Below are 13,275 nucleotides of genomic sequence, written 5' to 3'. Positions count from 1 at the left end.
AAAGTGTTCTCAAAGCTGGTAAAGGTGCAGCTAGTTTGAATGACTTTACTGCAGGGTAGCTGGTGGATTTACTCCAGGTGGAACTAAAGATTTAACACTTGATTAGATTTCACATCATTCATCCAGATCTGTGAAGTAACTGAAGGTATTAAATACATGTAGTGGAATAAAAGTACACCATGTACCTCTGACTTATGTTCACTGCCAACCTAAAAGTACCTCAAAAATAGTAATCAATAATGTATTGAAAAGTTATTTGGCTGATTGTTGTATATCGGCTCAGCCAGGTTAGATGGGAGGCCCAGTCTACGTACAGGTCACTCCTTTTGAAATATTAAACTTAGTTTTCTTTTCTTTAATTGTTCATCCTCGTGTAGAAGGCTATCACGAAACACACATTTGGTTGTTTATAGCATAAAGAACATCTGATTTAATGTGAGGTAGGGAAATAATCATTTGAGTATGTGTATATAAATATGTAATTTACAACAGCTGTAAGATGCTTGAAAAGCTGGAAAATGCACCTTGAAAAGTGCTTGAATTTGACTTTGGAAAAAGTGTAAGAACCCTGACACACACACACACACACACACACACACACACACACACACACACACACACGATAGTCCTGAGCTTCATTCAGGATTTGTTGTATGTTAATGTAACAGAACAAAAAAAACCGACATGTATATAACCACAATAGCTACAAATGTCTCCAACACTATTACAGTGAATGACTGAAGTCGTACAGAAAAGGTCATTTTTAAAAAGGTCATTATCAAAAATGGTGATGACTGTAGAAGGATGGTAGAGTAACTCAGTTTGGGAGTGTACAAAAATAATTGAATGCGATGAATCACTTCCTTGAAACGGAGGATTTGTTCATGGAATCTTCTTATTTTAAGGCGATGATGACAGACAACAGAGGCTTTATTCAAACGCCTCAAAAGAAGCTTCAAAAGTAAAACACAGAATGTACAGCCCTTCTTCAGTGGCTCATCTTCCTGTTGTGAATAATAATACTACTACATGGGAATGTTGTAGCGCTCTCCCTAATGCTCAAAGACGCTTTACATAATATCAGACGGGAAACAATACAAAGAAGACTGAATGTGTGACCTCACCTCTCCCCCCTCAGGTCGTATAAGTCTGTTGACGGGCGCACCACCCCTCTGCTGTGCGGGACCAACCCTCCCACCCCCCAGCCGGCCTCTCCGGACCCCGGCCACTGCCCCATGCTCCACGACTACAGCTACATGCCCTCCCCCATGAGCCCCCCCAGTCCCGACACGGCCTCCAACCCCCACACACCCTGCTCCAGGGACTCCCACCGGCTACTGTCCAGCGAGGACACGCGCTGCTCCACGCCCGACTTCACCTTCGAGGAGAGGGTACGTACCCCCCCCCTCCAGCAGGGGGCAGACATCTGCTTCCTGTTAGAAGCGCTTCAAAATGATCCAATCCCTAAATAGTTAGTTTATAAGGTTTTTACACCAAGAATATTGTTTATCATGTGAGATTCAAGTCACCGGTTCAATTAACATTTTGAAATGATGATAGGACAAAACAAACCTGCAGTGGATTGAAATGAGGGTGTGGTAGTTCTCCATGCTGAACATGAACATGAGATGAATGGACATAAAGGGCTGTTGGATATGGAGAGAATCAGGATATCACGCTATTTCGACCCAATACCATGATATCTATAACGTGCTAACATTGTAAGGTTGACTATTGATGATTTAAAATATTGAAACAATGTGGTTTTAAATCATCAGTTATCTGGCTATAATGACTTAGTAAGTGTAAGCCAGTTCATAATAATAATTGTAGGGAAAAAAAGTATAGATTTGACTCTATGTTTAATGTTCGATGTTGATGTTTCCAGACGGTGGCGCCGTGGGAGCGCCGCGGCTTCCCCATGCCGGCGGACCCCGAGCTGGAGCCAGAGAGCGACATCAGGCCGCGGATCCGCACCATCTCAGGTTGCCGGGCAACAGCCTACGGGCGGCTGGATTCGGACGACATGGAACCGCCCTGCGACGAGGACGGCGGCTCCAAACTCAAGGCGGCCTCCGCCGCCCACCGATGAATGACTGACAGGCTGCGGCCCCGCCCCCTCCCGCCCCACAGCTCCTCTCTGGCATTAACAAGCAGAACCTCAAACCAGAATAAAAGATATTAAATGGGTTCCTGTTGTTTGATATTCAAACATCAGTCTAATACTTTTCACAGTTTTTAGTGAACATTATGGAGATAGAAGCCTTTCCCTACACTTGTTTTTGTCACAGGAAAAAAAAGGATAAATGTAAAAAAAAAAAAGTATAAAACAACACGTTACAAAAAATGTTTTCTGTAGTAGGCTGAACAATGTACATGGGGGCTTAGTGGTGTTTCATATGTCGCGTGTACACTTGTAGCGCACTATGTAGCGGACTCCTCAAAATATGGCCAAAGGGTGTTTTCTATTGACTAGTTTGCTTGTATTTCCCATGTACATTTTTAGTGGAGTGACAAATTACAAAACAAGAAAAAATCCCCTTCTCCTTTCTCCTCCTCATCCAAATAAACAGGTACATTTGAGATGTGGTTCCCCTCTTCTCCCACTAGAGGTCGCCTGAAATCACCAGAGCACTTCTCCAACTGCCAAGTCTAGTTTTGTTGGTTTTTGCTTTTTTTTCTTTGTTTGTTTTTTCATTCCTGACATGTTTTATTTGTACGTGTTCTGTCTGTTCCTGCGTAACAGTAAATCATTCCTTTCTACGGTCTCTTTTTGGAGAGAGTCCGGCTCCTCGTCTCGCCCCGCTGTCTCTGTTCTTTTTTTCTTCTTTTGTTAAAGAGGGTGGTGGCATAGACAGGCCGGGGGTGTCTTTTGAGCACTCGCCCGTACAGAAATAAAGCGCTGCTGCATGCTAAAAGTAAACATGCTCATGTTAGTCTTATCACAGTAAGATGTCCTTAAAGAAACAAGCGGCGGGGGGTGATTGTTCCATCTGCTGGTTTCACTCTTCGTACAGTCGTTGCTGTATTAGAAAAATGTGGCAAAATAAAGAAATAACACAACCCCCCCCCCCTTCCTCTTTTTTCCCTCTTGCAATCATTTCAAATGTAGCAGCTAAAAGCCCCCCCCCACCACCCCGAGCTCAGGTTTTTCAATTTAAGGGAATATTTTTCTGCTGTGTAATAGATTCACTCTGATTAGACTACTCCATTGCCAGATGGGTCATTGTTTTTTGCCACCCCCCCACCACCATCACAACCACACTATTCTTGCCCCCCCCCTTCTCCTCCCCCCACCTTAAGTAACTAATTGCTATGCAAAAAAAAACTATGGTTGTTTTTTCATTTTACACCTCCTTTTAATGCCACAGCCATTCAATCACTGTTTTTTTCTTTTGTAGTTTAAGCAAGATGTCAATGTACCTGTTTGATTGTTGCAGCAGTTAACCTAATCAAAAAGCAGAATTGTTTTTTCTTTTTTGTAAATAGTACCATTAAAACATTTATGTTTAACTTGGCGTTATTGGTCTGGCCTCAAGTCCTTTAAGTGTGACAATTGTCAGAAATCACTCCCACTTTCACTCAGTCACTGTTAATCTTTTAACATTTAATAGTTACAAATGTGTATCATTAGAAACATCTGCTAACGTGCCATCGTGAACACATTTGGGTATATTTACGTTAAACAAATGGCAGACGGTGCACTACGTGAAAAATAGGGAGCGATTTCCGTACTTGTGATATAATCCTCCACAACGACGGTGACTTCGTAGCATTTATTTTCAAATACACATATACAGCAACAAGAATCATCATAAACCAGTTATTGATCAAATGCACAATAACGAGAACAATCACATTTCCACAACTGTACAGCGTCAGAAGCAACCAAACGGAAAAAAGGGTGATGAGTTTTGTTACTGCAGAAAACCGACCCACCGAAGCACATTACCTCTCGTCGTCCTCCTCCTCTCACCCACACATGATGTGGTCTAAAGAACTCAGCATGCAGATAAAGGTGCAAGCACTCTTGAGTCCTATCTTTGCGATCATAGAGATAAAACACCTTTAAATCTATGTCGGCAACATGTTAAATACACACAGTTGGGAGTGTGGACTCTTTATAACCACCTTTTCTTTCTAGATCATGTCTTTCCAGGAAGTGTTCATTAAACAGGAAGTACAAAGAGACCACTTTGTGAAAGGGGGGGCAACAGGCAGACTCCTACATGAGGTGCATGCAAGAAGTTGTTTCACTTGTTTTCATGAATGCGGGTAATAGTGATGAGTCACTGGAGTACCGATCAACATTAGGACGGGTTTGAGCACATGAACGGAGTGTTATATTGTTAAGGATCTCATTACAAATTGAGGAAAACGGCTGGTTGCATCTTTACAAAACACTAAACACTCATTACTCTCTTTGAATCTGTGGATCAAGATAATATTGAGGTGTCATGAGAGCGATTAACTGTAATATTTGCTTTTAAACTTGGGAATTAGCTGAGGAAGCTAAGTATGTTAGTCAGAAGTATTACAGACACATTGCTGCTTCTAATTTCGTGAGATATAGGCCGAGAATTCGGGTGTCCACATACTTTTGGCCGAGTAGCTTTTCTTAGCCGTGATCTCTAGTATTTTATTAGGGAAGCTAAAAGCAACCAGCTAATTTAGTGTCATGTAGAACCGTCCAGAGACAAACATCAACTGCTGTACAGCTTTCCCTCAACTTAACTTGGCCCAGTCAACCTATCTTCATCCATCATCATCATCATCATCATCCACCAACCTGCTAATCATTATGGTTGAGAACAAATGTACACATTTTTTCCACCTTTAAAGTGAGATTATGTAACGTTTAAGAGAGGAGCTAACACAATCTTAAAAGTCAAATTTACAACTAGCGTCTTTACTTTAACACTGTTAGCTTAGCATCATTTTATCAGAAGTTGCGTTGTCTCGCTTTAAGAATAACTTCCAGTAATTGTGATGATTATTCTACCTACCTTAAATGTGCATAATACTGTTATCAATGACTAGCTTCGAGTCTCTATTCCTCTTAATAATTTGGCCATGACAGTTTAAAATGCCTTAAGGTTAATTGATCTTCTTAAGCGCATTTACAATAGAGCAGTAACACAAAATAAAATAACACTGACAGTAGCAGGCACGATACAAATGTTTCTTCATATCAAATACATGTCATATATCCACAGAGAACGATTATAAAACTGTGCCCAACACAAACCAAAGTTTCTACGCTAGCAGTTCTGTTTTTTCTTTTCTTTTTTTTATCCAGGTTACACCCCCGTCATGTCGGGACTACACCAAGCAAAATACAGCACTGAGGTCTGAAAGCATTTTCTCTGCCTTGCACAATTAATTTGCTACTTTTCTTTTTAGCAGTTTTCCTCCGACACCCCTCACCGTACCCTGTTAGCTGCTCCTTCTGCGTTAGCACAACCCGGACCCCAGCAGGAAAGGAAAGGGGACACGTTAGATACAGACCTATCTAGGGCCACAGTCGATGGGACAGGGAACCAAGTGTTAAATGATTACCAGGATATGTATGAAGATCTGTGGATTCACAGGGACAATCTTGCTCTGCTGGGGTGCTTAAACTCTTAAAAGGGAGACTTACAAAAGGTAAAAATAGCAAATGAAGAGACCACAGAGAGAAATTAAACACATACTTGTTAATCATTTTTCTCTCTCTCTACGTAATGCCAGTTTAGTGAAGGATAAACAGTGATGGGTAGCTAAAAAAGTCCTGTGAAAATAACGAGGGAGGCATCACAACTCCTCTACGTGGTCGTGTGGTTGAGTGGAGCCAGGTGGAGGTTTGGGGGGGGGGGGGGTGTTCACAAGCCCTGTTTGGCCAGGGAGGCGGACACCTGGTCGGCCAGTGTGGAGAGCTGCGGGGAGTCGGCAATGTTGAGGCTGCCGGAGGAGGACACGGTGCTGAGGGGGTGGGGGGAGTCCTCCAGGGAGACGATCTCTGCGCCGTGGTCCGTGCGCGCCTTGGCGGACTCACGGAAGCTCAGCTTGTGGCTCTCAATCTGCGGGGGGGGGGGTCAAAGCAGGGGGTCAGACATGCAGCTTGGAGCACCCCCTGCTGGGGAATAACGTGTTGCAGCAGACTTGTAAGACTAATGTAATTACATACACGCCCCCCTTGACAGTGAAACGCCACGCGTGAGGTTTAGATTATTTCCCTGTCTCAATCCAAATAGAACTGTATGAAATAAAAAGGCACATTTGTCTTGTAGTAAATAAAAAGGGCGACCTGGAGCCAATCCTGCAATTTCTCCACAGGTGAAAGAGTTGACATGCTGAAAACCCAACCCCTGCAGGGGGGTCTGGGGGGATTCTCCCCCAGGAGATTTTTTGAAATACTAACATAAAATACACATTCTGGTACTCTCTTGAGAAGAAAACTAAATAAATCTATTACTACACGACATATTTTAAAAAATGAATGCCATTTTAGTTTTGTTACTTTGTTCTGAAAGCTGAACCTGCTGCTCCTCAGAGAGAGAAGAGGAAGAGGCTGTGAATGACTTTACATTGTGGATAAGGGTGGATAGCCCCCATTGTTCTGTGTGTCAAAATGAAAGACAGCCCACACACCTATCAATCATCAAACCGTGGGGTCTTATTTCATTACGTGTTGATTTCTATCAACACGTAATGTTGTATCGATGTATATAGAGATGTACTACAGAAAAAGTATTCTCCGTCGGGACTTCCTGCAACAACACCACGTCGTTATCTTGATTCTGATTGGCCAGAAGACATTATCAAAGATGTTCCATTGACAAGATGGTCACTACGTGACAAAAGTTTTCAAAACCGTTTCTAGTCTCATTTTTCATGAGGGCTAGGGCTAAGGTGGGGCTAAGCCATTTCTTGGTATGGCTGTAGCCTACCATACCCTGGCGCCGCCACTGACCTTCACACAGACACAGCTGTCAGTGCGTTACTATGGAGATCTTCTCCAATGGTTTGGAGGTTTAGCTGTGTTAATAAATGACGCACATGTTGTGTAGTAAAAGATTGACCTACCTTACTTTGAGTTTTTGACAATGTTTGACACCGTTTTTGTTATTTTTCTGAAATGAATAATTTGTCCTTTCTTTTGCATATTTTCGACATACTATACATGTTATTTTTATGATATATATATAATATATATACACATAAACCGTATAATATGTAATAAAATATATATAGGCCTATATTTGATTACATACTATACATTTTTTTTACCTTACTGTACTATCAGTTTTTAACAATGTTTTCGACATATGACCGTTTCTGATATTTTAGACTATGTTGGTTTTCTGATATTTCACATGTACTATACTTTCTTCTTGCACATTTTCAACATACTATGCCATGATGTTTGTTCTTATATTTTTAACAAACTATTAGGATTGTTTTTGTTTTGTATTATATACTATTTAGTTTCGTCTGATATTCCTACTTAGTATACTATGTTGTTGTCAGTGACTTTTGCAAGATACTATGACCTTGTTTTCCCATGTTTTGTCCGAAATGTCCACATATGTCCACTTTGACTACTGTACTCTGATTTGTGTACGAATCTTATGTGACCTGCTACATCATGACTTTCCTCATTTTGTATGGCATAGTAGATTTTCAGTGTTGATGACTCAGTGCTAATTTAGCAGTCAGCTTTTATGGCAGCATATTTCTGGCAGTTCATCACACAGCGCTGTAATGCTCAGCTGTGCACAAGGTTTCAGCCTGACACACAGCTGGTGAGTACTTACGGGAGTCCTCAATCTTTATGAGGGGGTTCGTCAGGATGGGTGCTGAAGGGACAGTCTGAGGTGACTGGGGGGGGGTGACAGCGGGGGAGGGGATTGAGGGGCTGCCTGAGGAACTCCCCTCTGCTTCCTTCCCTTTCTCCCGCTACAGAGGAACCCCACACAGGGAATGATAAGGCATGCGACAAAAATAAATGCGATGGCATCAACAGAAATCAAAACACAACGGAACAAAATGAAGAAACTAAATATAATGATGACAAATCAATAATCTATGATGACAACAACTGGATGCAAAAGATGGAAGCTTGAACAAAACAAGGATAAAAGCAGCAAGCTCAGGGAAGGATGGGGTGAGAGATGGACGACTTACCGGTTTGTTTTGAGCTCTTAAAATGGTTTCTTTTAAACCAAAGTTTTAAAATCTGAAATCATGTGCTGCATTGTGGGTTAGAAAAAGTCTGCTCAGCATTTAAAGCACGACTTAGACTCCTGAAAAGTTTACATTTTGGAGTGCAATCCTCTTTTCTCAACCAACTAATTCAAACAGTTAATTATATTTCCTGCACTTCGATACGTCTACATCAAGTATTACATTTTACATACTGTAAACATTTGAAGACTCCATCTTATATTTTAAACAGCTGTATAGCTATTTTTTATTTAAGTGAAATGTTTTGTATATATTCATTTTTAAATGTACTTTATTTTGAATGTCAAGCCACAAAATAGGAAGGCAAATCCCTCGTATGTGAACACCTATATTTATCAATAAAGCTGATTCCATCTTGCTTTTCATAATAAAGACAATGAGAAATGCTTATTAATTGCTGCATTTCTAATGATATATTTAGTTTCCTGATCTGAAACGAGTTTCTTTTATGATAAATAATGATCACTATAAAGATCACAGTTCTCTCGACTTCTCTTCTTTTAGGATATAGTGCTGCTGAGTTCAGGTGCTGTTGTTAGGTCATTAGCATGCAGATGTGATGAAACTCTCCAGCTGTGCAGGCTAAGACTGAAGAAGATCTAGTTTCAACATGAGTGTGTTTACCCTCCTCTGCCCCCCTCCAGGGACGTGGCCGATGTTTCCCAGAGAGCCGACCTTAGACTGACCTTTGAACTCCACCTTCTCATTTTTGATCTCGATATTCCCACCACCTGATGAACACAGAATGCATAGTACCATAAATAACCACATAAAGACGTATTTATCAACATAAATATAAATATATGAATAAGAGAAAGTTAACGTGAAATCAATTCCTATAAAAGCACAAGACTAGCAGCGGAAGACATCCTAGATATTTTACTGAAGTACAAATACAACAATGTGAAAGTCCTGATAAAAAAAAAGTAAAAGTACAGAATGATTACAAACTAAATGTACTTAAAAATGTCGGTGAAAGTACTTCTGCAGTAAAATGTCCCTGTGGCTGTTATTTTATAATATATTGCCGTATTAGATCAAGTGGTTCCAAACTAGGGGTCGGGCCCCTCCAGAGATAGGTCTCCAGATAGGTCTCAGGGGAAACACTTCTGATATACACATGTGTGTTAATCTGTTGGACCTGTCTCAAATTGTAGCTTTTTTTGCGAAATATTTGATATTTCCCCCTCCCTTTTTGCTGTAGCAACAAATGAATGAAATTGAGATGTGACAAGGAGCCGCAACTAGACACTGACTTTTGTCACAAGATTTAGGCTGGAATCACTGGTTTAATCGTTTATTATTTAATATATATATTTGATGTAAAATCTGGAAGGTAACTATATTAACTTTAGCTGTAGAATTAATGTGGCGGTGAAGTAGAAAGTATAACATTCCCTATGAAATGTGTAGAGTTACATCAAAGCACTACCAAAACCAAGCCTGCTGCATAAAGACTAAGTTTAAAGAAGCTCTAAAAAATAGAAAGTATTTTATTACATAGATTGAAAGATTTTGAAAGAGGATACTACGAACACAAATGTACCTGGCTTATGGTGGAGGTTGGATTTAGATCCACATTTGGCCTGAACGTTGGTCAGATCGACCTTTTTGTGCACAATCTGAACCTGTGAAGGGGAAACACAGAGAGCACAAACAAGTCAATTCAAAGTCAAACAAATATATATGAACCCGGTAACATGCAACTACAGAGGAACTGCTGCTAAAAGCAAACATCATATACGTCAAGACACACAGGGTTAGAGTTTCAGGTCATGTTCTACAGTCTGTGACAGTGTTAATGAAAGAAATGCAGAAAATGATCCAGTTTTAGTTAAGACGTTACGTGTAACGGATCATATTCTGCATTCTTTCACATGCACTGCTCATGATGTAGCCATATTTCTGCGTGTGCATCAGAGTCTCATCCCTCCTGTCATGGCCGATTGTCTGGATCCACAAAGCGCTCAGCCTCTGCTCTGAGGTCATCAGAGCACACCACAGCAGGCACAGAGAGGACAGGGACTCTTTGTTACAACTGCTTCTCCTCTGTGTCACAATTAGTGCGCTTCACCACAAGGGAATTAAGATCACCATCACTTTTCTGTGCTAAACACACATCGGATTGAGGTGGAGAACAACAGAAACACACGGGTTCATGCATGTTCGTCGAGGGGCCGGTTTGGGTTGGTGAAACGTTCTGATCACAGTCAAAGCGACAAGCACAGGTTCAACAGTGATCAGCTTACAGAGGAGCATGAGCATTACATAACGCTGAGAGCTGCCACAGAGCACTCGACCAAAGAACCTCACATTTATCAGAACTAGTTCTGAGATTCAGAGCAGACTCACTACTGGTGATTAAATACATCTATGGTGGAGGAAGTCCAAGTACTAATCCCATACTGTAAAAAAAACATCTCATTAAAGTAAAATAATGTAAGTATCAAACATTTAAATAAGTAAAATTGTAAATTAAATTATAATAAAAATGTAAATTAATATAAGTGTTAAATAAAATGATATTATTACTCATGTACATTGATTTTCACTGTTTTAATTGAGGTGCATTTTTATATAAAACAAATGCCGTAGCCTGACCTTTTTATATTCAATTGTCATTAAAAATAACAATAGATAAAGGTCTCTTTTAAAAGGCTGGAACAATGAAAAAGGAGTTTCAAGTAATTTAATCAGTAATTCAAATATTACATTTTTTATTTCAATTGACAAATCATTTTTTCTTTAATTGTAAAAACTGTTGCATCATATTTGAAAAAACTCTCGTATGTTTTATATGTAAACAACATTGTGTAACTAGAGCTGGTTTATGAATGCAGGAAAGTGTAAAACATAAGTAACTATTGTTACCCCACTGATCTAGGGTCAGGTCCACTCTAATGCTCATGCCTGTGTATTAATGATAACGCTGTTAATAGGAGGAGGTTAGCCGTGTTGGATCATATGGAGGTCAGAGGGAACACACAGGAGGCTTCGTCATGCGGACATCCTCCTCAGTGAAGGAAGGGGGTGGCCCCTGCAGTCTGCCAGGGGCCACCCCCCCCGATCTACTCACATTGCCTCCACCCGCTACATGTTTCATATTATCTTTGGAGCCGCACCGGGACTGCACACTGCTTAAGTCCAGCTTCTTTTCAACAATTTGAACCTGGAAAGTTGATATGAAAGACGGTTATCCTGGAGGAAGAGACAGCGGCAGATCTAGAGAGAGGGGGAACCAGGGCTCAGTGAAGAGGGGGGGTCACTTTAGTGCAGAGGTGACTGTCTTACTGAGCACAGTGTGACTTTACACATCTCATTCAGAGGTCCATCTTCTTTTCATGTGCTTTAAATGGAAATCTTTACCCAAAGTTAGGTGTGATAACAAATGATTAAGAAATCAAAAGATAAACCTTGCAGTGCTTCAAAGGGGCATGTCCAAAAATGTAAAATAATCAAAGAATGCACACAATACTATCATACTGCATTTGGTGTCTTCACGGGCAGGCACATTCATACGCTTTACTGTGCACATGCCGACACGGGTCAATAACATTTATGAAATGGGAATTTCACCCTAAACCAACTGATCCTTGTTACTTAAACCTTCGGACCTATCAGTATATCTCATGTCAAATTGTCGAATTTTTCCCCGAAAACTTCTTATAAGTGCAGAACGTGCCTGAGAATCTTCATATTTTAAGAGTTCCTCGGGATCAAAGTAGTCCGGTGATAGTTGTTACCTGTCCTCAATTTATTTTGTCAAATTACAATTTAAGTGACTAATAATCTCTACTGAGAACCACGAAAAAGGCATTAGAAATGTCTGCCAACAGACAGAATATTTGCAAATCTAATTGTATAAACTGTTGGTTGATTTAATCTATAACTATTCATCATGTATTTTGTAAATATAGCTATTAATATAAATATAATTGTAGGAAAGTAAAAAGTACAATATAAAAATGGATTGTGTACTATAGCACTGCACTTAGGGACATGTACCAGGTGTTCAGGTCTCCTGTAGTCACCACTGCTCATGGCTGTGTACTAATGATACAACTGTTAATAGGGGTTAGCAGTGTTGGATCACATGGAGGTCAGAGGGGACACACATGAGGCTCTGTGCACGCTGAGACCCTCCTCAGCGAAGATGCAGTCTTCCAGCAAGGGTTTTGGGCCCCTGCAATCTGCCAGGGGCCACCCCCCCGATCTACTCACATTGCCTCCACCCGCTACATGTTTCATATTATCTTTGGAGCCGCACCGAGACTGCACACTAATTAAGTCCAGCTTCTTTTCAACAATTTGAACCTGGAAAGTTGATATGAAAGACGGTTATCCTGGAGGAGAGAACAGGTGGAGAGCTGAAAGTCCATCTTCTTTCTCATGTATTTGAAAAATAGAGAGCCCTTTCTTTTTCTTCCTATAGTATTGTAGTGCTTTCAATGCTAACCCAGACTGAGAGCCAGAGTGGAGAGGGGAGAAATGAGAGATGCAAGTTGGCCTTTAAAGGGGCAAAACCAAAACAATCCACGCTGTGCTGATCCTTCTTCACTGGGTGTCTTCATGGGCAAACATGTCCACACATGTTTTTTTTTTGGCATGTGCACGGGTAAAAGATTAAATGTTTTACATTTGAATAAACACTCTATTAGGAGAACCCTTAGTACTTGATTGAGTAAACGTCCTTCAATCAGCTTGAAAACAGTAGAGAAATAGACACTACTTATGACTGCAGAACTTGCATGAGTATTATAACAAGTCATACCACATCACCCAAAACCCCAAATGATTGAAACAATATATGTGATTGCAAATGATTACAATAAAAACTACAAAGTCCCATTTAATTAAAGTTGTATTATCAATGTTTTCTTTTACTTCATCAAAGGGTCAGAACTCAGAAACATCATGTATCTGTTTAGCATATATGTGCTGTACCAAAACTACGCTATGCTTTTCAAAGAGACTGACTTGTTGTATTTTTGAATTGTGAACGTTTCCTCAATGTGTGGTATTATCTATTTCAGCTCAGAAACAAATAAG

The 13,275-nt window shown here is 40.4% G+C and overlaps 2 protein-coding genes across 12 annotated transcripts in view; one reads left to right on the top strand and one right to left on the bottom strand.

Moving 5' to 3' along the window:
• LOC117547044 (KAT8 regulatory NSL complex subunit 1-like) overlaps positions 1-3,518 on the top strand; it is a 41,174-nt gene extending 37,656 nt beyond the window's left edge. For all 5 annotated transcript variants that reach the window (XM_034217493.1, XM_034217496.1, XM_034217492.1 and 2 more), the window contains 2 exons: positions 1,139-1,391; positions 1,889-3,518. In XM_034217493.1, coding sequence (XP_034073384.1) covers positions 1,139-1,391; positions 1,889-2,092 — 457 coding nt within the window. In that variant the 3' untranslated portion in view covers positions 2,093-3,518. The remainder of the gene's footprint in view (positions 1-1,138; positions 1,392-1,888) is intronic.
• Positions 3,519-3,761: 243 nt separating this feature from the next.
• LOC117547045 (microtubule-associated protein tau-like) overlaps positions 3,762-13,275 on the bottom strand; it is a 60,777-nt gene continuing 51,263 nt past the window's right edge. For 5 of the 7 annotated variants that reach the window (XM_034217501.1, XM_034217497.1, XM_034217500.1 and 2 more), the window contains 3 exons: positions 9,773-9,854; positions 8,851-8,957; positions 3,762-6,059 (listed from right to left, as the gene is read on the bottom strand). In XM_034217501.1, the coding sequence (XP_034073392.1) occupies positions 5,862-6,059; positions 8,851-8,957; positions 9,773-9,854 (387 nt within the window). In that variant the 3' untranslated portion in view covers positions 3,762-5,861. Of the gene's footprint in view, positions 6,060-7,796; positions 7,939-8,850; positions 8,958-9,772; positions 9,855-11,284; positions 11,396-13,275 lie in introns of all 7 variants that reach the window. The other 2 variants (XM_034217504.1, XM_034217499.1) reach the window with 2 other exon arrangements.

This window comes from Gymnodraco acuticeps, unplaced genomic scaffold, assembly GCF_902827175.1.
Source record: "Gymnodraco acuticeps unplaced genomic scaffold, fGymAcu1.1, whole genome shotgun sequence".
Taxonomy (NCBI): Eukaryota; Metazoa; Chordata; class Actinopteri; order Perciformes; family Bathydraconidae; genus Gymnodraco; species Gymnodraco acuticeps.
This window is presented reverse-complemented; position numbering and strand designations above follow the sequence as displayed.